Source organism: Fusarium oxysporum, chromosome 3 (genome assembly GCF_000149955.1).
Source record: "Fusarium oxysporum f. sp. lycopersici 4287 chromosome 3, whole genome shotgun sequence".
Lineage (NCBI taxonomy): Eukaryota > Fungi > Ascomycota > Sordariomycetes > Hypocreales > Nectriaceae > Fusarium > Fusarium oxysporum.
The window spans coordinates 3,308,161-3,329,955 of NC_030988.1; the positions used below are offsets into that span (position 1 = coordinate 3,308,161).

At 49.4% G+C, this 21,795-nt stretch overlaps 1 protein-coding gene across 1 annotated transcript; it reads left to right on the forward strand.

Moving 5' to 3' along the window:
* Positions 1-3,715: 3,715 nt before the first annotated feature.
* On the forward strand, positions 3,716-5,473 carry FOXG_06677 (myosin-crossreactive antigen; the record flags this gene model as incomplete). The annotated part of the gene is made up of 1 exon (XM_018385352.1): positions 3,716-5,473. One exon carries the CDS (start codon positions 3,716-3,718, stop codon positions 5,471-5,473), a length of 1,758 nt encoding a protein of 585 aa, XP_018242661.1.
* Between the last annotated feature and the right edge of the window lie 16,322 nt (positions 5,474-21,795).

Here is a 21,795-nt window from a genome sequence, read left to right on the forward strand (position 1 = left end):
AAAATAGGTTTTAAGGTGAAAAGTATACTGGCTAACTCGCTTGTCTGGCTAACTCGCTTATCAACTACGTTAATCTTATATAGTTATATTACTTATATCGCCATAATCATTTGTAATCTCTTGGATCCTATGCTCACTTTGCTTCCAATAGGCCAAACCACTATCGACTGCACGTCTTGGAACACGTCCATGATCCGGGAAGTGATGGATGCAACGAAGCCATTCCGATCTGACACTATTTTGCTCGTCGTTGCAAACCCTGTTGATCTGCTCACTTCTATCGCTCAGGAAATGTCTGGGCTTCCCAAGTCTCAAGTCATAGGTTCAGGAACCTCTCTGGATACTGCCAGGCTACGCGGAATGGTTGGGTCTCGAGGTTCGGTGAGTACTCACTATTGCAGCACTCTTTGTTCCCGCCTGTGGTGGCTACTTACCTATCTTTCAGGTATCCCCCTCTTCCATAGGTGTTTTTGTGGTTGGAGTTCACGGAGAAGACCAGGTTACTGCATGGTCGACGGCAACTGTTGGTACAGTCCCCATTTCTGAAGTCCAGATGTTTAGCACTCTTGATCGTACAAGAATTGACAGCATCTGCAAGCATCGATCACAAGTAATCACCCGAGGTAAAGGCTCGGCCCCATTCGGAATTGCTTCTATAGCTGCAAACCTATGCTGTTCTATTCTCTTGGACAAGCGTTAAATCATGCCTGTCTGCCATTTCCAACCTCAGTTCGATTGCTGTCTGAGCATGCCTGCTATCATTGGAAGGAAAGGAATTCTGAGTACCATGCCCCTGTCTTTGGACGATCAGGAGCATAGAGCTATAGCCGCATCAGCGAAGCACTTAAAGAACAGGATTGAGTGGATCCAAGAGTATTGGTGGTAATGAAACATTGTGTCTGGAATTGTCACATTTGCAAGTAATCATTTGAAAATCATTTTGATGGAATCTCATACGATAGTCGATAAAATCTCATAGTCGATTACCATCCCCACCACTTGATGCATCTCGCAAAAATTCATCGCCCCATACAACATCTAATATTTAATGCAGGCAGAAACCAACAACTTTTTCCATTAAAAATGAAGCCACTCGGATTTTATATAGATAATTGCTTGAATTTTACTCTCTGCATGTTTTTTGGCCTCCTGGCCGCTTCGTTTGCGCTGACAGTTCTTTGTTGCGACCGTAAAGTCCTCACATTCGTCCTCTGACCTAACACCCACGTCAATCACCGACTCGACCTCCTCATCCACATCCACCTCTATTTCTGCCTCCTTTGACTTATTAAGAGCTTCTCCGGCAACTAGAGCCTCCGCTAGAGCCATGAATCGTCGGTTCTGGTTTGGTATTGCCTTTCTTTTCTTCCCTCGCCGCACCTGGGCCATCTGCTCTTCGAGGCCAGTAATCCGCGCATTCTGAACGGCCACCTTCATCTCTAAAGCTTCTAACCCCTTTGTGATCTTACTGTACTTCTGCCTGGTCGGACGACTTCGTTGTTTGGCCATAGCCCTCACTTGCCGGCTTGTTTTCGGCGTAACATCTGAGTGCAGTGGAGGAGGCCTTGACGTCTGGAACTGTACCAGCAGTTTTTCTTTGTCCGGTTGAAGTTCCGGATGTGTTAGAGCTTTTGTGATGGTTAATAGGCCAATTTCTTGTTGTCTCTAACTGGATAAGGTAATCTCCTTCCTCATACCCGCCTCCCTGGCTTTCGCGTATGCCTGAAAAAAGTTGACTTTGTCAACCGGCGCAGAATCGGTCAAACTAGCCAGTTTTTGGAGTTCTTTCCTATACGCACCTTTGATGACATTAAAAATTCCATTACCTAACAGTTGCAGCCCCCAATATGTTCGCCCTGTCGAGCAAAACATGTGACATGCTGGTACAATGAGCCCAATATGCCGATTTCCATTGACGTTGTGTTCAAGATTGCACAGCTTGAGGTGAGGGTAGAAAGGCCGGAAGGCAAAACAATTGCATGTATAACATCGTTAGTATTTGTGTCGCAGTCTTGACTGGACTGAATCTTATTCTACTCACTAAGGTCAATCACAAGTTCCGACAAGTACTTCTCCCTCTATGAACGAATATGAACCTCCGAAGTCATTAACTTATGCGGATAACCCAACGACAAGATTCATCTCATCTGTCACGCAAACATCCCCGATAGAGCAGAGCAATCGCCAGCCTCACTCATACAACCTGCATAACCATATCAGACCATCTGACAACACAAATCTGTCTCAAGTTACCCTCCCTTGCAAAGAAGTTGCAGATGACTTCACCGGCTGCTATGGGAGAACGATATACCCCATGTTTCCCGTTCTTAATATGCTGACCGTTAGAAAGAGGTACCTTCAGTTTTGGAACCTGTCCTCCAGAGCTCAAGTACTAGATGCAGTTTTTGAAGCAACTATCAATATTGTATTCGCTTTAGGTTGCGTCACTAGTTCAGAAGTCGAGCCAAATCTCGTACTACAAACCACTAAAATGTTTTACGAATGCGCTCGTGTCATCATACTACTGGATTCACTGGACATTCCAAGCATAGAGGTGTTGAACAGGCACTGGGTGTCACGTGCAAGCAGGGATACTTTTAAGATTACAGCCGAAATGGTAAAACCTCTAAGGGGCAGAACTTGAACATAATACAAAATGAATATACCAATCTGGATCAATGGACCGAATACACGTAATGTCTGACAAGAGGCAGTTCAGTAGCTGGTCTTAAAAAAAATTATCTTAGTTTTACCAAGCACCCCCACCGGTACTACAACATTTTGGCAGTGGCTATGCAGGTTGCACAGACAGTAGGCTTGCATCAAGCTGACCATGCCTAAACAAATCGACTACAAACAGAGATAAGGAGACGAGTCTGGCATCTATGCTTAGCTATGCAAAGGTTTCCATTCTGTCTTGATCTCATACGGCTGACTAACTAGCCGTAGGCGGATGTCTTCCCTCTTTGGGGGGAACAATGTGCTTATGCATGATGAAATTTGTCTACCGCCGCTGATGATCGATGACGAATATCTTGAAGAGGGGCAGGGCGCTCAGCTAGTAAGCAAGCCTTCGTCATATACCGTAATTGGATGATCATGCTAGAGGGAGCTGTATCTGCTAATTTATGATCATAGTGAGTCGAAAATGAGACGACGTGCAATTGTGTTTATACTTGATAAGCTGGCAGCACGCAACGTGGTTTTGTGGTTCAGGCTGTTCAAACTGAAAGCGGAGTAAGCCGAAGTGTTGGAGTTAAACACTAGCTGTCAGGATCACGCTACTATAAGACTAGTTCAAAGTCTAAAACTTCGACAAGTCTTGTAACACATCACGATGGCATGGTAATTTCAGGAAAAACGAGCAATATCATTAATCTCCCCATTTTGACAATCAGCTTAGCTTAACTTGTCACTTTAGGCGCTGTGACATAGTCATGATATCTTGAAAAGCCTCAAGTTGACCCACTGACGGAAGCTATTTGCATGTGATCTTCGATTTTCAGTACGAAAGCCTGGGCGCTAATGATTACCTACGAACTTGACAATGATCTGATCACACCAACAAAATTGCTTGCTTGCGTCAGGAGGCATGACAGTTAGCATAAATTCATTGAGATGGCCGCCGACAATAAATCAGGTTTTCGTAGAATACTTCAGATACAAGTCACACCTCAATTCAATACCCAAACTTTCTCAAATACTTTTATCCTTCATGTATTATAGCAAAGGCAACTATGAAGCCTTTGCTCGACCACTCAAACCCGAGAGCATCGAGGCCAAGAAGGCATGGATCGTTGGCTCTGGCCTAGCCGGTCTTTCCACCGCCGCATTCCTCGTGCGCGATGCTCAGATGCCAGGCAAGAACATCACTATCCTTGAAGAACTCAAGATTCCAGGCGGCGCCTTGGATGGCATCAAGGAGCCCGAGAAAGGGTTCGTCATCCGAGGCGGTCGCGAGATGGACTCTCATTTCGAGTGTCTTTGGGATCTGTTCCGTTCTGTTCCCTCGATCGAGGAACAGGGAGCCAGTGTTCTTGATGAGTTCTACTGGCTTAATAAACGTGATCCGAACAATTCACTCCAGCGGGCTACTATCAAGCAAGGCCAGGACGCAGGGACCGGGAAGCTCTTCACACTCAGTGAGAAGGCCCAGTTGGAGATTATGAAACTCTTTCTCGCCACGAGAGCCGAAGTCGAGAACAAGCGGATTGATCAAGTTTTCAGTCAAGCCTTCTTCAAGAGTAACTTTTGGCTGTACTGGCAGACCATGTTTGCCTTTCAGACTTGGCACTCGGCACTAGAGATGAAGCTGTATCTCCACCGCTTTGTCAACCACATTAAAGGCATGCCTGACTTTTCAACCCTCAAGTTCACCAAGTACAACGAGTACGAGTCTCTTATTCTGCCTCTGAAAAAGTGGCTCGAGGACCAGGGCGTGACTTTTCAGTACAATACTAAGGTCCAGGACGTTGACTTTGACATAGAAAAGGACAAGAAGACTGCGACTTTCATTCACTGGGTTAAGGATGGAGAGAAGGGTTACCAAAGTCTTGGATCAAACGATCTTGTTTTCATGACGATTGGCTCGTTGACTGAAAACTCTGCTTCTGGTGATCACCAAACCCCAGCTAAACTTGACGACGGTCCAGCTCCCGCATGGGATTTGTGGCGTCGAATCGCAGCCAAAGACCCCTTATTCGGTCGCCCTGGAGTTTTCTGCGATAACATCTCTGCCACAAAATGGATGTCAGCAACAGTGACCACTTTGGACAAGCGAATCCCCGAGTACATCCAGCAAATCTGCAAACGAGATCCCTTCAGCGGCAAAGTCGTAACTGGAGGCATCGTTACAGCTCGTGACTCCAGCTGGATCATGAACTGGACGGTTAATCGTCAGCCTCACTTCAAGAACCAGCCCGAGGACCAGATTGTTGTTTGGGTCTATGGTCTTCTTGTTGAGAAAGACGGCGACTACGTCAAGAAGCCGATGCAGGACTGCACTGGTGAAGAGATCACGCAGGAATGGCTATATCATCTAGGAGTTCCAGAGAGCGATATCCCTGATCTTGCAGTCCAGGGCGCTAAATGCGTACCAGTCATGATGCCCTACGTCACATCGCTTTTCATGCCGCGACAAGCAGGTGACCGTCCAGATATTGTCCCAGCTGGGGCTGAGAACTTTGCCTTCATTGGCCAATTCGCTGAGACTACGCGCGACACTATCTTTACTACCGAGTATTCGGTTCGTACAGGCATGGAGTCTGTATACCAGCTTACTGGAGTCGACCGTGGTGTTCCGGAGGTATTTGGTTCAACGTATGATGTGAGAGTTTTACTGGATGCCATGTGTCATTTGAGGGATGGCAAGGAGTTGGCTACGTGGTTGCCAGAGCGTATTCGCAAATTCTTTGTCAACAAGTTGGAAAGGTCACAGATTGGGCAGTTGATGCACGAGTACCATCTCATTTGAGTAGCAATATTTGCTGCAAAGTTATCACTTAGTCATGTAGCGGTAAACCTTTCTAGTCTTGGTATAATTTTCAAGGCAATTACTACACCGGCGTGACAGAATGGCTACACCGGCGTCACTCTTACACAGGCGTCGTTTTTATGGCCTCTGATTCGCTCTTTTTTCCATCGACCCACAGGTACATCCGCGCAAAGGCGGTGAAGGCAGCTCCCTTAACAAGTCCTCGCTTTTGATAAACCAATCGGGTCAACCAGTTCTAAAGCGAACATCACAACAAGGTCTAATTTTCACTGCAGAACCAGACCAATTCAAGTATGCCCTGGAGGGCAGCTATCTATCTCGCTATCCTCTAACTACTATCGAAGGAAGTACCTCCTCGTCGCTGTCAAGCAGCTCCCACTGACTCCTTCGCCTACGAATGCTAGGTTGCGTCTTCCGTCCGCTGGCACGCACTCCTGTAGTTCGTCCACCTCCAAGAACAGCTGACCGGCTGCGCGTTTGGCGCTGGGATGAGGTACTGGCCTGGCTACTAGCTGTTGGAAAATCTGGGAATCCCCCTTATCTTCAGGATTCAGACTATTAGTCTGAAAGTCCTAGATTTAAAGTTCAAAGTCCTAGATGAAACTATCTAGAGATATAAACCTGAGAAGAGCTCTCATCTCAATAATAAATAACTAAGTTCCATAAATATATATATATTCACCCAGCACTACTGCGCAATATAAACAAAACTAGCCTGGCTGCTAACTTGTTGGCTCGATTCCAGTGGAAGCCTGGCTAGCGTTGGCCTATTAAGACGTCCTGGTGGTCGACCTCGTCTGCGCCCTGTTGCCTGGCTTGCTGGTTTTCTGGCCGGCCGGCTATCAGTTTGACAGCTTGCCTCGATTGCTAGCCGCGCTGGAACGGCCTGTGTGGTGTTCTTAGGTCTGCCACGGAGAGCAGTTGCGATCCTAGGGTCGAGGATTCGTCGGTATGGATCTTGAGAGGATGGCTCTCGTAGTCGCCACCGCGGATGGACCTCCCACCTAGTGAAAGGCATGCCACTCACCAGCTTTGAGTATATCTTGTGGCAACAGGGGATACCAAGCTCGGTCGAAACCGAGCATTCCTCGCCGCAATCCCCGAGAGGGTCAGGAAACGGATTCTTTCCTGTCGGCATTGCTTTCTTTGCCAGCCGGTATTGTTTCGTGGTCAGTCCGAGACCCTTCGAAGAGAGCGCTATCCGGAGTTCGCCAAGATACTCCGAGCTGGACCCCATATACTCTCGTGCGGTAAGTACCTCATCCGCTGCGCAGGCATCGTTGAAATCTCGCTCTTGGTCCTTCATCATGTCCTGCATAGCCTCAAACAGGCGATAGAGATTGCTCATACCATTCAGAAGATAGCTCTTGATGTTGTTATTGCTTGCTTCTGTCCCAGATGTGACGCGGACGCCGAAATTGCGATACTTCCGGATGAAACAGCGGGCCCATTGGGCCCTGACGGGCATGTAGGTTCCATGGAGATACCGCAAGATAGCTCGCTGGTCGTCAAACTCCTTACAGAGGTTTGCCCATGCCTCCTCGTGGGCCTCCTCGGTCTCAGCAAATAAGACGAGCTTCCACATGATGAGAACTCCTCGATAGTTATGAGGGATAGCCTCGGTTATTGGCGTATGAACCAACTCTCGGCCTTGGGGGCTTAGTTGAGCCTGTGGCTGCGGGGTAGTTGCCTCTCTGTCGCTGGTATCAGGACTGCTACTTTTGCTGGTGCTGCGGGCCCTAACCCACTTCTGCTTTGACTTGAGCAGGACGTTCGAATTGATGTGGTGGATACACAGCTACTGCTGTACATCAGGGAACTGGTCGTTCAATGCGGCTTTCATCTGGCCGTCGAAATCGGTGACGATCACATCCGGTTGCCGGATGGAGTGCTGCTCTGCTAGCTGCCGAATGCTCCCGGAGAGAAATTGGAACCCTTCTCTCCTCTCGTTATCTATCAGACCGAATGCAGCGTTATAGACAGAGCCAAGCCATGTCTGCCCCGTTGCTTGGAATAAGGGAAGCTTGAAGCGGTTGGTGTTATATGTGTTGTCGAAGCTGATGACCTCGGGGAACCGCTTCCACATCTGGAGGCAGTAAGGAAAGGCCCAGACAAGGCCAACAAGATGGTTTGGCTCATCGCCCCCCCACTTAACGAGATAGGGAATCTTCATCTCGTCAAGCAGCTTGATCAGGGCTGCAGTAGGAGTGTGGCCGTCCAGCTTGTCTCGGTTGATACTAGACCTGGCGTTATAGATGTCTTTTCGTGTAAAGGATGACTCGAGATGCTGCTCCTGGACGATAGCACGTACGTCACGGGCCCGAATTCCGACCCGGCGGCTTGTCGATTCGACCGTTGTCCTGATAGGCTCGGTGAGTCTCCGATGGGAGGGATGAGCAGATGGCCCGATGCTGCGGCTGTGGTTATGCTGGCTGTGTTCGAGGTTCGAGTGTTGTCGTAAGAGCCACTTCCCCTCCTCTAACGCTTCGGCAACAACCATCCATTTACATCCACACTTTCGAGACTTCCGTCGTCGAAGACCTGCGCCTTGACTAGGCGCTGGTTCTCCGAATCGATCGCATTGGAAAGTGTACCGGATCCTCCGGCCCTTGTATGAATGGGCATTTCGTCGAACAATACCGAAGCCATTAGCCTTTGCGAAAGTATTCACCCACTCGAACAGGACTTCGGCTGACGGCGCTGGGTCGCCTGGGATAGGTGGGTTCGGAATCGCGTCAGGGACAGGCGATGACGAGCGGTCAGGCAAGGGTGGCGAGGTTATAGCTGGAGAGTGCCTGTCTTGGGGAGGCGAGTAGGGCGGGGGTGATTCGAGTGCATCTGAACTGAGCGGCGAGTACCCCCATCTCTCACGCCATTGGCGGACTTGTTCGTATGACCGGACGAGCTCGAAGGTCAGTCGCCTGTCTGTCCCAATAACCTCGCGCACTAGCCTGAGGGCGGACTGAAACTGGGGCCTTGTTGGAGACGATTGCTCTTGTGCTGGTTGCAGTGGAGAGCAGGAACTCAGTTGTCGATTTCCGGGCCTGTTATAGGTATTCTTACTCGCTGCTGTCGTCCTCCTTGGGTTGGGAAATCGTTCGAAAGGTGAATCTCTTGATCGAATCGTAGCCCCCATGGTGGCTCGTTCAGCGCGCGCGACCCATGGGGCCGTGGAGCAGTCGTGAACGTCTCTGGATACGAGGCGAAGAGATTATAGAGTGCCTCATCGTCTCCGACGCCATAGTGTCGGCCAATGCTCGTCCCTGTGCTATTAGACGAAGGTGGTCTTGAACTATCAGATTGGTCCTGCCGCTGTCGTTTTCGAGGACGGAATTGATAGCTTCGTTGTCGTTGGTTGCTTAGGGAGCTAGATGGATACTCGGGCTGGGACATGACGGTCTGGATCGCGATAGGGTGTGTCGCATGCACGGTGAGAATATGATTAAAAGGGTACTTGTTTTGACGGTGAAAGAAGGAAAGAAGGGTCTCATTTCAGCAGAAACGAAAGTCCTGCTTTGCGATGCAGATGGTTTAAAGATGAGGCCGTTGGCGATATCTGATACAGCCTGTGTTCGAGGGTTGGTCTCAGCAGGGGCCCAACACAGGACACCCCCAGCACTTTGACCTTAACAAATACCGTATCTTTCGAGAAAAACCATTCTAAGTAGGCTCTACATGTCAGACACGCGTGCTCATATAATGATGGAGTGGATGATCAGAAGATGGAGAAGTGCATATCGAGTGTGGAGAACCGTGAATGATTGATTTAGGATCATGAGCATGTCTCTGACTGATCTGTAGATGTGTTGTGTCCTTCTTGTTCTTCGTTCTCCCTCCTCGTCTCAATATCTGAAGAGGAAAGGCCAAGATATGAGACCTGCCGATCCTGCAACAGATCTGTAATGCTGTTCAGACAATTCTGGTATCATCGTGAGACATCGTCCCTTGAGGTGGCTGCCTGTGTAACACCATCTTGCATGCCACTTCTCTAACACTACACGCAGCAAAGAGGTAATTAATGTAGTAGCTAGCTGGTGAAGAGCTTCATGGGGCGCGTCGATCGTCGCGGTGGGGAGCTAAGCTAGAGGTACAACGAGCGGTGGTGGCAGAATCTAAATGCACTAACAAAAAGGGATGGGCCAATCAGAGGCCATAAAAACGACGCCTGTGTAAGAGTGACGCCGGTGTAGTAATTGCCACCACGAAATGGAAGAACAGATGTGATGTTGTGTAGGGTCTCGACTGGTAACTCTCCCAACCGACCCATTCTCAGACTGACGTTTCTTATGTCACGAGAGTTCTACCTCATGAGAGCGTGGGTGATATTTATGTTGTATGAAAAGGTCCAAAATAATACTATAGCGATCTCAGTATGATGAAGAGCGGGCCAAGCATCAGTAGTCGACCTCTGTAATTTCACCAGGATTGCCCAAGACTGACCAAACGTGGCCCGTTTCGGACGTTTCCCTCGACCTTCCATTATGGGCAATCCATCGGGATGGATTATGGGATGAAAGGATCCAACATGCAGTCTCAAGTTGTTCGTGTTGTCACCAAATGGATGCATCGGTACTGTAGCCCATCCGGTTGTAGTTTTCTTTTTTGTTCTCGCAGTCTTTTTATTCTAGGAGTCCTTTGCCTATTTCAAAACTGCCATTTATTTGCCACCAGCACGATGAGTTTAAACAAGGTACCCAATACTTGGATGGCTGATGCTACTGAGATACGTCCTAGGACATACTGCCTCCGCAGTAGGCATGCTTACCCATGCAGTACCCACCTGCCGTACGTACCCACCTACCGTACAGCAAAAAAAAAATTCCCCCATACAGAATACTATTTTTCAACCATATGTTGAAAATTCACCAAAAATAAAACCCGTCAAATGATTTTCGAATTTAGTTTTAGAATAAAGTAGATTTTAATATTTTCGCGGTATTTTGACTTCACGCCCTGCGCGTGTGCGTACCTCACCTAATTCTTCCTCCTCCGAATTTGAACTCTCAACTTCTTCCATCCCTCCTACCTCGATCACTTCCTCAACAGCATCCGCCTCTTCAATTGCTTCGTTTGCCTTGGAAATAGTCTCACCAGTTACCAGAGCTTCTGCCAATGTCATGAATCTTTTATAGGGATTCGGTATCGCCTTCCTCTTCTTGCCTCTGCTCAACCGGCCAACTTCCTCCTCCAGACTGGCTATTCTGGTGCTCAGAGAGGCGATCTTTGACTCTTGAGCTTCAAACCCTTTCGATATCACAGAATAGCGCCTTCTTGTTGATGGGCTCTTGTTCTTCCCCATATCTCGGATGTGGCGGCTGGTCTTTGGCGTATTATCAGAGTCGACTTGCCCGTCTCGGTGGCCGTCCGACCCGGGCGTTGCTTCCTTCTTGTCCGGCTGAATCTCAGGATGTATGAGCGCTTTCCGCCGTGAAATCGGCCAGTTTCCAGTCACTCTCCAGCCTGAGAGTATATTTTTCTTCGTCATACCCACTTCCCTGGCCTTGGCATAGGCCTTGATGAAGTTGACCTTGTCTACCGGCGCAGAATCGGTCAGGCTGGCGAGTTTCTGCAGTTCTTTTCGGTAGGCAGCCTTGGATACATTGAAGACGCCATTATCCAGCGGCTGCAGCCCATGAGAGCAGTGTGCAGGCAGGTAACAGCAATATACGTTGTTCAAAAAGCACGTAGCCATCTACTCATCCTGGATTTTCAGTCAGCGCCGTCAGCGGCATTTCTGATCTAGAACAGGTAGATACTCACAGATACATGGCTTCCATGGCCATCTAATATGATGAGCCTTGCATCAGACTCATCCGCCGGTTGCGTTTGAGGCAGATAGACCTCCTTGAGCCACTCGACTGCGATATGGTTGTCCGTCCAGCCATTGTCGGACGTGATATAATACCAGTCGGCGATCCCCCGGAGCTCGTCGATAAACCACTGTTGCTGAAGCTCTTTACCTTTGAAAATAATCCCCGGCTTCAGAAGATGACCATCTGCGGTGACGGCTTCGATAAAGGTAGTCCAAGTGCGGGACTGCGAGCCCTTGAGGAAGGCCTTCCTCCTAGGATCGCTACTGCCAATGACCAAGGAATCCAAGCCTATATTTTTCAGTGGATTAGTGAGTTTGGTAGCAAAAATGATCAATACTCACCAAATCCAGCCATGATACCGCCCTCGTCAACATTAACCGTGTTCTCCGGTTTGATCCAGCCATATTCGCTCTCCCGGATATCAAAGTACCAATTGACGGCCATTGGGGTAAAGGAATTGGACCTTGCAGTTTCCTGGCGTTTCCCCACCTTCGTCTTGATATCGTCATGGCGTTTAATGAACCTAGCTAGCCAGTGTACACCGATAGGCCTTTCCCGTCCTTGCTGTCTCAAGAGGGCAGCAACGGTGGCGCGAACTTGACTGTGAGAAGGAGTATAGCCCAAGGCCTCTTGTCGAAGTATCCAGGTAACCAATCTGGACTCCTCCGACTTGGATAGCAGCTGAGCAGGCTGGGTGACCTCGGATTTTGACGGTAGGCCTCTTAATCGGTCAGAGAGAGTGGTCGGAGGCACGCCGTTCTTCTGGGCGGCCTGGTTCTGGGAGAGGCCATTTTCTGTGACATCTAGTATGGCCTGGATAACATCGTCCTCCGTATAAGATGATTGAGGCATGTTTGAGGTGACCAAGGAAAGATGGGGAAGAGAAAAGGTTGGATGAAGCTTCGAGGAGGCTGGTTGATAAGGGAGGCATTTTGAGACATTTTATATTAGTTCCGTGCGACCACACCGCAAGCGTCGCTGTGGAAGCAAAGTGGAAATATTAAATTCTATGCAATTCTTAATGTAATAGACATTTTCTTATTAAAATATCTTTCATTTTGATAACATACTCTATAAGTGAAATTGGGCATTTTGTATGGGGAAAATCTTTTTTGGTGTACGGTAGGTGGGTACGTACGGCAGGTGGGTACTGCATGGGTACATGCTGGCGCATACTTCATTAATAAGAATTAGCTCATTGACAAAGGATTTATAAATAATTACTATTCATCAATTTGTTCAACCTTGCATGACATAACGATGATTACACCAGAGGGACAAAAATCAGACGAACTGTTGTTTATATTGCACAGTAGTGCTGGGTGAAATTTTTTTGTAAAACTTGGTTATTCATTGTTGAGACGAGAGTTCTTCTCGGGTTTATATCTCTAGTTGATTTCATCTAGGACTTTGAACTTTAAATCTAGGACTTTCAGACTAATAGTCTGAATCCTGAAGATAAGGGGGATTCCCAGTTTTTTCAACAATAGTTTGGCTGTGAAAAGTTGGAAATTAAAGCTACTGGTACCCTGCTCGTACTGCTATGATGACAGGGATAGGGTGGGGCGGGGTACGGATTGTGGCCTTATGAGCTCTGACGGGCAGCCTGTGGTCGCCATGAGATTTAGTCTCTTGTACTGCTCAGGAGCGGTGGCTGACCACCATGCTTCGAATACTTCTTTCAGTTTTTGTCTTTCGATCCTCCGTACGTAAGCTAGCGTCGGCTTAGCACCTTCGGGCTCAGGGAGCGATGATGCCGCTTTTGCCAGCTTGTCGGCCTGTTCGCTGCCAGGGGATGTCGGAGTGTCCTGGTACCCAACGAACCTGGATGGCACCATGCGATGTCGCCAGAGCCTGGAACTCGAGAAAGACGTCTTGAAAGGAGCCAGAGGGTGTGCCTCGTAAGCACGTGGCAGCTGCCAGGTTGTCTAGGCATATGTAAATGTTCTGTGTTGCTAATTCTCGCAGGTTTAGGGCAGCCTTCAGGCCCTCTAACGCCCCGGTAGCTTCAGCATCGAAAGCCTCAGCGGGTCCAAGGCGACCCGATCCGTCAAAGATTGGGACCTTGTCCTGATGAATGGTGAAGCCATAGCTGGCAGCCCCTTCCGAGGACAGAGAGCCATCCGAGTATACAACCAAGGTGAGGGGGTCGAGTGACTCGACCCAATGGGAAAAGGCATCAGCCGATTTGTCTTTTGACGCCATCTGAAGCGGAGGCAAAGGCTCTTGATGGAAGCGTCGCTGGACGAGTTTCGGTCGCGCGCACGGCGCAAGGAGCTCATCTGTGCGTCGAAGACGTGTTCTGAAGCTGCACTCTACCTGTGCTTGATATCTTCGCTTGATGAGGTCGTGGTAAGCAGGTTGGCTGGGCGGGCGCGTTCGACTCGCCAGAGGGTGGGCCTCATCAAGCGATTTGAGCCGCGCAGAGAATCGCAGTCGCCGTGCTTCGAGGAGTTGCGCGACTGGCGGTATCCCACTTTCTCCGGTGGGGAGCAGCAATAGGTGTTGTCTTCCAGACGGGAAGTATAGCTCTCATAGACTGGTTCATGGCCTTGGTCATTCTCTGTATGAGATGCTGGTTGATTGACGATAGGTCTTTGGTAGGCTGACTCCATTGCGGCCTGGTTGTGCCCGGGTACCAGGCCTCGGCGCCATAGAGTAGCACGGGCTCGACACATGCCCTGACGGCGCTTCGTACGGCGGCCGGCAGCGGGCCGTGTTTCGTGTTGGTAAGTCCTCGTAGATGGTAGACCACAGCTTGGGCTTTTGTCGCCCAGTTTTCAGCATGGACTCGGAACGATAGCCTGCTATCAAGCAGATTCCTAGCCAACGTAGGGCTAACTCGGGATGTTTCTCGATATCGCCGTGACGTACCGCCGGGGCGGTCATGAGTTTGCTACGAGAGAAGTTCATGACTTCAGTCTTCTTCGAGTCGAAGGAGACACCGTTTGTCGCGCCCCAGCACACCATCTCATCGATGGCCCCGGAAGCCATAGCCGTAGTTTCGTCTCCTGTGTCACCTATGGACAGGATAGCTATGTCATCTGCATAGCCGAAGCGGCCTTGGGGGTTGCCGAGTCGGTAGATGGGCTCTGTGTAGAGTAGGAAAAGAATCGGCGATACTGGCGACGCCTGAGGGAGGCCATATTGGAGAGGAGAGGAGGGTGTGAGGGTGTCTTGATATCTGACACGGGCCGATCGGCCACTGATGAAGGATCCAGCCCATCTAGCGAGATGGTCAGGCCATCCTTGTTCACGCAATCGCAGCACCAATCTGTTGCGCGAGACGGTATCGAATGCGCCTTGGATGTCCATTGTGACCAGGGTGGCCACCTTTTTTCGAGCAAACGCCTCTTCGATATCATGGATCAGGGCAGGCTGGCGATCAATTCAATTCCATCAATTTCGCCCTCGCGTGGCGTTGCGTTGACAGCTTACTCAGCATTTGGCCCGTGGAGTTGAACCACCGCATCTGCAAATTGAATTGGTGGCGTTGAATTGAACATGTTGAACCTCATACGCCCCCCGAGATGCCCAACACGTTATTCGCCATCGTCTCGGCCATCTTCCTCTGTCTCCCATATAATGCTACTCCCAACCTCATCTGATACGTCAACCAACGTATCCACCGCGTCGATTAGGCCATTCCGCACCCATGACCTTAGCGTCTGTGTCATCCCCTATCGTGCTAGCCTCCAGTCGAGTCCGCAGCGGTGAGACCATTTGCCCAGCAACACTAAACAAACGCTCGCACTCTGCCGACATAGGCGGTACCGAAAGCAGGTCAAGAGCCATTCGCGACAGTCGAGGGTAATCTTTCCGTCTCTCCCACCAATATTGGATGGGATCCGTGACAAGAGGGTCGCTCTTAACGTCCGGACTCGACAGCCAGTGGTCATATTCATCATGGTCTGCGTTCACTGACCTATCCAAAGGACATCTGCCTGCTAGAGACGAAGTTCTGTGTGCTCGGTGTCTTTCGAGAGCACTCATTGCCTTTAAACGCTTGAATGGAGGTTCCTCATCTGAATTCGAAACATTCGGTAGTGATTTATACTCTTCCTCCCACAGAGTCTTCACCATTCTTTTGCCTCCTGAAGCCATGGCAGCTGTGCTTTGTCGGTCCACGTATTCTCGAAATATCCCCAACGTGAGGCGGATTTAGAATGGCGGAAGCATAGTAAGCTGGCGTCTCGTCCAGTTTCGTATAGTACTCGTTCAACTTATCCCACCCCAGGTTGATGTTTATCCTGAAGTGCTCAGGATCCGGGTAATTCTCTGCTGCTGCTTTCCACTCCTCCAGACGTTCCATCAGAAATTCATACGTTGAAGCAACATCCCACATATTGCCATATGCCTCAATACGGCCACCTTTACGTACCCGGCTCTGAGCATCTCCTTCAAGCATCCGGAGTGCCTCCTCGAAATCAAGCAGCACCTTGTCCATCAACTCAATTACTTTCCAGTCCTTCTCCCCAAGAAGACTCTCCTCCCGGAGACAGAGCGGTATCTCTTCCCTCCGTCTAGCCCCGTTGCGGCATTCCTTGTTGAATTCAAGCGTGACCTTCTCAACTAGGTCCTCCAGAAAAGGACGCAACAAGAGACCGCGTCGCATCATATACAGGGTCGACAACCACCGCGTCTGGTTATCGCGAACAACGTCGACAGGCTTCCTTGCTCGAATCTTCGGGTTGTCAGAATGCTGAAAAAATTCTTCCTGCAGCGCACGGAGACGATAGATCAACTTGTCAGACCGATGGATCCAATGGACCAGGTTATGGAGCTTCCCAATGGGACCTTTCTTTCGCCAGATCTCATGCTGGGCAGCGCCAGAAACAGATTCTCCATCAATTTCTGCTTCAAAAGCCTCAGCTTTATACCCAAACAACAGGGCTTTCACCACCAAGTTGAGCACATGGCCGAAGCATCGCACTCTCCGTTTCTTCGGATCGAATCCCAGCGCCTCCGCAATGTCCTCCATTGCTGTATCCATATTCCCGGCGTTGTCAAGCGTGATGTACCCCACCCTATCGAGTATCTCATAGCTCTCCAAGATCTCGAGGATCTGGGCTGCAATATTTCCCCCCGAATGGCAATTCTTCAACTCTGGTAGGCCAAGGACCAACTTCGACGGGATTCCATTTTTGTCAACATAAAAGCAGACAATCCCATACAGAGCATGCCGATTCCTTGAACGCCAGCCATCGAATGCAATATGAATTTGACCTGGAACACTCCTCAGGTGGTCGATTATGCGCAGGCTGGCGGTCCATTCCATTTCCATCCACGCAGCCTCTTGTAGAATGGATGGACGTCCATGTAGGCCCACCTTGGATGGAATGGATGGAAATGGACGCTAAGAGTGGGCCCGTGGAATGGATGGACGTGGAAATGGAAATGCGTGGACGCTATAAAGGGACAGTACACGTGATCCTCCCACCCGTTGCACCCCGGGCCTCCGCAAAGCTCATTTCAGCTAACAGATCAGTCCCTGGCACCTTTACATCCTCAAGGAGCTTCTCCGTGCTCTTAATATAGCCTCCGCAATGCCATGATCTCACCGTCTGTGTCATCCCGATCGTACTAGCATCCAGCCTGGCACGATCGTCTCGAACCATTCGACCGCATGTTGAGAAGAGCCTCTCAACATCAGCAGACATAGGAAGGACAGAGAGCACATCGAGAGCCATTTGTGACAGACGTGGATACTCTTCCCGTCTCTCATACCAATAGCTAATAGGATCTAGGATATTCTGGTCGGACTTGTGGACGTCACGGAACCAATCGCTGTATTCGTCGCCAACAGCATGTGTAGAACTGCTCGCCGCGTCCTCGGCTTGCAACAAGGTAGTCATCGATGAAGGTGGCTGTAATAGAGTCGGGGCCTGACGAGAATCTTCACGATACTCGTCAAAGGGATTCCGATATATGCGCCGCTTCTTCGTGACCGGCTCGCCGCGTTCTCGATCTCGAGAGATAATTCGCGGCTCGTAGTGAGACCGGTATAGTTCTTCTACAAGGGACTTTGCAGTTTGGATCCAGTCTAGGCGGTCTGCCCACACGTCCTCGAAATATCCCCAACGATACGCTGGGTGAAGTGCAATGGCGGCATAATAAACCGGCGTCTCGTCAAGCCGCGAGTAGTACTTGTCAAGCTTTTTCCAACAGAGGTTAATGTTAACCTTGAAGTGCTCGGGATCGGGATATCGATGGGCAGCAGCCTTATATACCTCCATTTTGCCAAGGAGATATTCATAGCCAAGCAGGGTATCCCACGGACACCCATATGCCCCAATGTATCCTTCCTTCCGCTTGCGCTGCTGACCGTCGCCTTCGAGAGTAATCAAGACGTGCTCGAAGTGTTGAAGGACCTCGTTAAATAAGGAAATAATAGCCCAGTCCTTCTCTTCGAGTTTGTTCTCGTCCCTGAGGCAGAGCGGCACCTCGCTGCTTGACTTCTTTCCCCTCAATACTAACCCCTCCCACTCGCTCTTCTGCTCATACCAAAGGTCCTCGAGGAAGTCCTTCAGGAGAAGGGCACGCCGAATCATATAAAGAGTGGAAAGCCAACGGGTAACCACATCAATGATAACATCTAGAGGTTTCTTCGCTCGAACCACCGGATCGTCAGACTCGCTGTACGCCGTAAGCTGAAGAGACCGGAGGAGATTGGTAAGCGAGTCTGAGCGGTGGATCCAGAAGATGAGGTTATGAAGTTTCCCAACTGGTCCTTTCCGTCTCCATAGCTCGTGGGCCTTCGCGTCAAGGGTCTCGTTCCCTTGGATATCATCCTCGAAGGCCTCGGAATTATGGCCAAAAAGAAGTGCTTTAACGGCGAGATTGAGGATATGGCCAAAGCAGCGCAATCGCCGAGTTTTACCCTCGAAACCGAGCGCCTTCCCAATTTCTTCCATCGCCGTGTCGTTATTGCTGGCGTTATCGAGTGTGAAATATCCTACCTTGTGGGTTATGCCGTAGCTTCGAAGGACCTCGACCACGTGGGTGGCGATATTGTCACCAGAATGGCGGTCGACAAGTTCAGGAAGGCCAAGCACAAGCTTTCCTGGCTGGCCAAGGGTGTTGAGAAAGTAGCAACAGATTCCATACAAAGCGTGGCGATTATTGGACCTCCAACCATCGAACGCAATATGAAGTAACCCTGGAGCTGTCGCTAATACTCGCTTGATCTCAGCCTTGTTTTCCTCGTACACCTGAAGAATACGCCTGCGGACGGTATTGTGGGTAATATGCGCTTCGGTTGTCTTCACGAGTGGATTGAGATATTCGAAAGCGGCGCGGAGGTATGGATCTTCACTTTGTCGGAAAGAAGAGTTGCTGTTGATGATCCACGAGACTACCAAACGCTGGAAGTCTAGCCGATCAAAACGGCCAATGATCTGGTTTGCAATCTGCTGCTCTCGCGCGTCACGGGTATTCAATTTCATCATCTCGGCGATATTCCTCGATGGTGTCTTCTCCTTTGCTTTGCTAGGCGGCTTCCGTCTTCCGGAAGGGTCACAGACCTTGTGGTCATTCCAAAGATGGATCTCCGCGTTCTGCGTACCGCTCGAGGCCGCCGAATGAGGGTTTGGCCTGCGACTGTCAACACAGACCTTGCAAACCCATCGCCGCTTTGTATCGTCATCGCTCTTCTCGATATCGTAGCCGAATTGCCATATCCATGACGATGTAGACGCACAGCGTTGGGATTGCGTGTAGCCAGGGAAGTCTTTCCAAGGGAAGAGGTCCCACGAGTTCTTCTTATCCTCTTGGTCTGGCGGCTCGAGCACCATAGAGCTGATAATTGGGCTCCCAGCCATTCTACGCGGTACAAAATGCAGTTGCAAGAATGCAGTTGCATAGAGACGCTTGAACGCGGCACCGTGACGCGAAATGTCCACGACCCCATGGCTGTTATGTTCTGTTTAAAGATACCTTAATTTGTATGTGAAAATGCCTGGTATATAGGTACTTGAGATCTCTACCGACCATGACCAAGTTGGTCTACCCTGAATTACAGGGTATTTTGGGGACTAGGCTAGGGAACCCCCTACCAGTCCATACCCCTGCTTCCATTTCCACCTATCCATTCCACGGAACCCTGTCGTGGATGGATGGATTATGTAACGGCCAGCTCCATGGAATGGATGGAAATGGATGCACGGACCATCCATTTCCACGCCGTGGATACGTGGACGGTGGACGTGGAATGGATCGCCAGCCTGAATGCCTTGCCACCCAGTATAGTCCTCATCAATGCCAGTCTTCTGACTGGCCTTAGCTGTCGATTTGGGTCTTTTACCTTGCAGTACAGGCTCTTCCTCTTGTGATATGGTTTCTGCTAGTGTGGTGGCAAAGTGGTCGACCATATCCACACTCTCATCACTAATAGTAGCATTGAGGGCTGCTGTGAGAGCCTCCTTAGATGGAGCAAGAAGGAAGGATTGCAAGGAGAGGTTAATGATATGACCAATGCACCGGATTCGACACCCCTTGGGGTTGAAATCGATCCTCTCTATGCCAGATAGGATCCAACTAGCTAGGGGACAAGCATACCTGGAGCTCTGCCTTCAATTTCTCTGATAGTGCTTCCAAACACTTATTATTTGAAGTTGCATTGTCCCCTGTGTGGTAGCCTACTCTCAATATATCGAAGTTGCGTAGGACTTCCACAATCAAGGCTGCCTGGGCCTCACCACTATGGCTGAATGGACATTCTGGCAGTCCTAAGAGCGCCTTTCGAAGTGCGTAGTTATAATTAACCCATTGGGCACACACTGCTAGCATGGCATGGCGATGCGGTGATGTCCAGAGGTCAGTTGAGATGTGGATCATCGATTGAGAACCCTGAATGAGATCTCTAAGCTGGGAAGCATATAGCCCATAGTTGGCATTTATGATCTTCATAGCCTGATCACGGGACGTAATCAGGCAGTCTTCAATGGCAGGATTGCATGCCAGGGCAAGACTCTTCATCTCATCCCAAGTAACTGAAGAGAATGGGACCCGACGCCGCGTGAGGAGTTCCACGATTACCTCAATATACCGTTGAGCATTGAAGACATTCCGAAGAGCACTGTCGGATGGTTGGAATGTTATATATGAGTCTATGGATGGCTGCGTCGATTGCTGTGAGTTTTGAGATGCCTCATTAGCCTGGATAAGTTGCCGGTGTCGATTTTGAGCATGGTTTATGGCATTACTCGTGTATCCGTTGCTCCAGCGAGTTGAGCAGTGAAGACAGACGTATTCCCTTCGACCATAAGACTTCCGAACCCTTCCAATTTGAGTCTTGTTCTTCTCAGGATACTCAACACGGAAGAAGCTGTGGAAGTCCCAGCCCAGCCGCTCGATGGCTGTTAATTGAGCAGATGTTGAATTGATAGGCGATGAGCTAGCCATAGTCGAGATTCTAGGACTAAGTGCTTAAGCATATGGCACCCTGATGGTGCCTAAAGCGTCTAAGATTTGCAGTGAGATTCGCAGAATCAAAACAATAGAGACAGGGCAGCTCGGTCATAGCATTGATTGAAAAAGTCATCACTCGCATGTGGAAAATATCAAGTCGAAGAAACCCCTTAATTTCTATCTAATGAGGGACTAGGAGCTGGCTTCTTGTAACTATGTTTCGTCATAAGCAGCATTGACGGTCTTTAGGCAGCCGTATGCTGCCTTGCGGCTTGCGCTAGTTGTGATGTGGCGTTCGTGCTGTCCGTGAAACTATTCACGACAGTTATCCTTGGCCGTGACAGAGCTTATCCGAGGAGTAAAGAGAAGATGGACTTATATGTCTGTCTGCTAACGGTGGGCGTCTAAGAGCCATAAATGTGCCACGGGCCATAGCCATCAGTGAGGTCGCTTACTACTCAGCCGGTGGCGGATAGCTTCACGACGTAACAAGGTCATCGTGACACGTCACGTTTCTGGTGTACCTATACGATAAAATCAATATCGGATCAGCTAACGCTACCAACTTGACCAATTAGATGTAGCGCCTTATTGTTGTACAACAGTTGTTTGGGAAGTCCGGTAGTGTTGTACAGCTTCAACAAAAGCAGTGTTGTACAACTATACAACAGTTGTACTCATATAACAACACTACAATACGCATGTATAGTCGATAAGTCTGGAAATACAGAGTTACTTCCCCCCTCCTTCGCCCAATTTGTTATCAAATTTGCTGGACGACCGGCAGTTGTTGTACTCTTCAACATGTTGTTTATATTGCGCAGTAGTGCTGGGTGAAAATATATTTTATGAAACTTGATTGTTCATTTTGAGATGAGATTTCTTCTTGGGTTTATATCTCTAAATGATGTCATCTAGGACTTTCAGACTGTTAGTCTGAATCCTGAAGGGAAGGGGGATTCCCGGATTGTCCAACACAGCATGCGTCCGCTTTCGGTGCCCATAGTCTCCTTGGCTGATCGCTATATCATCACACGCGTAACCGAGATCAATTCATGCCACGCCGTCACGTTACGCCAT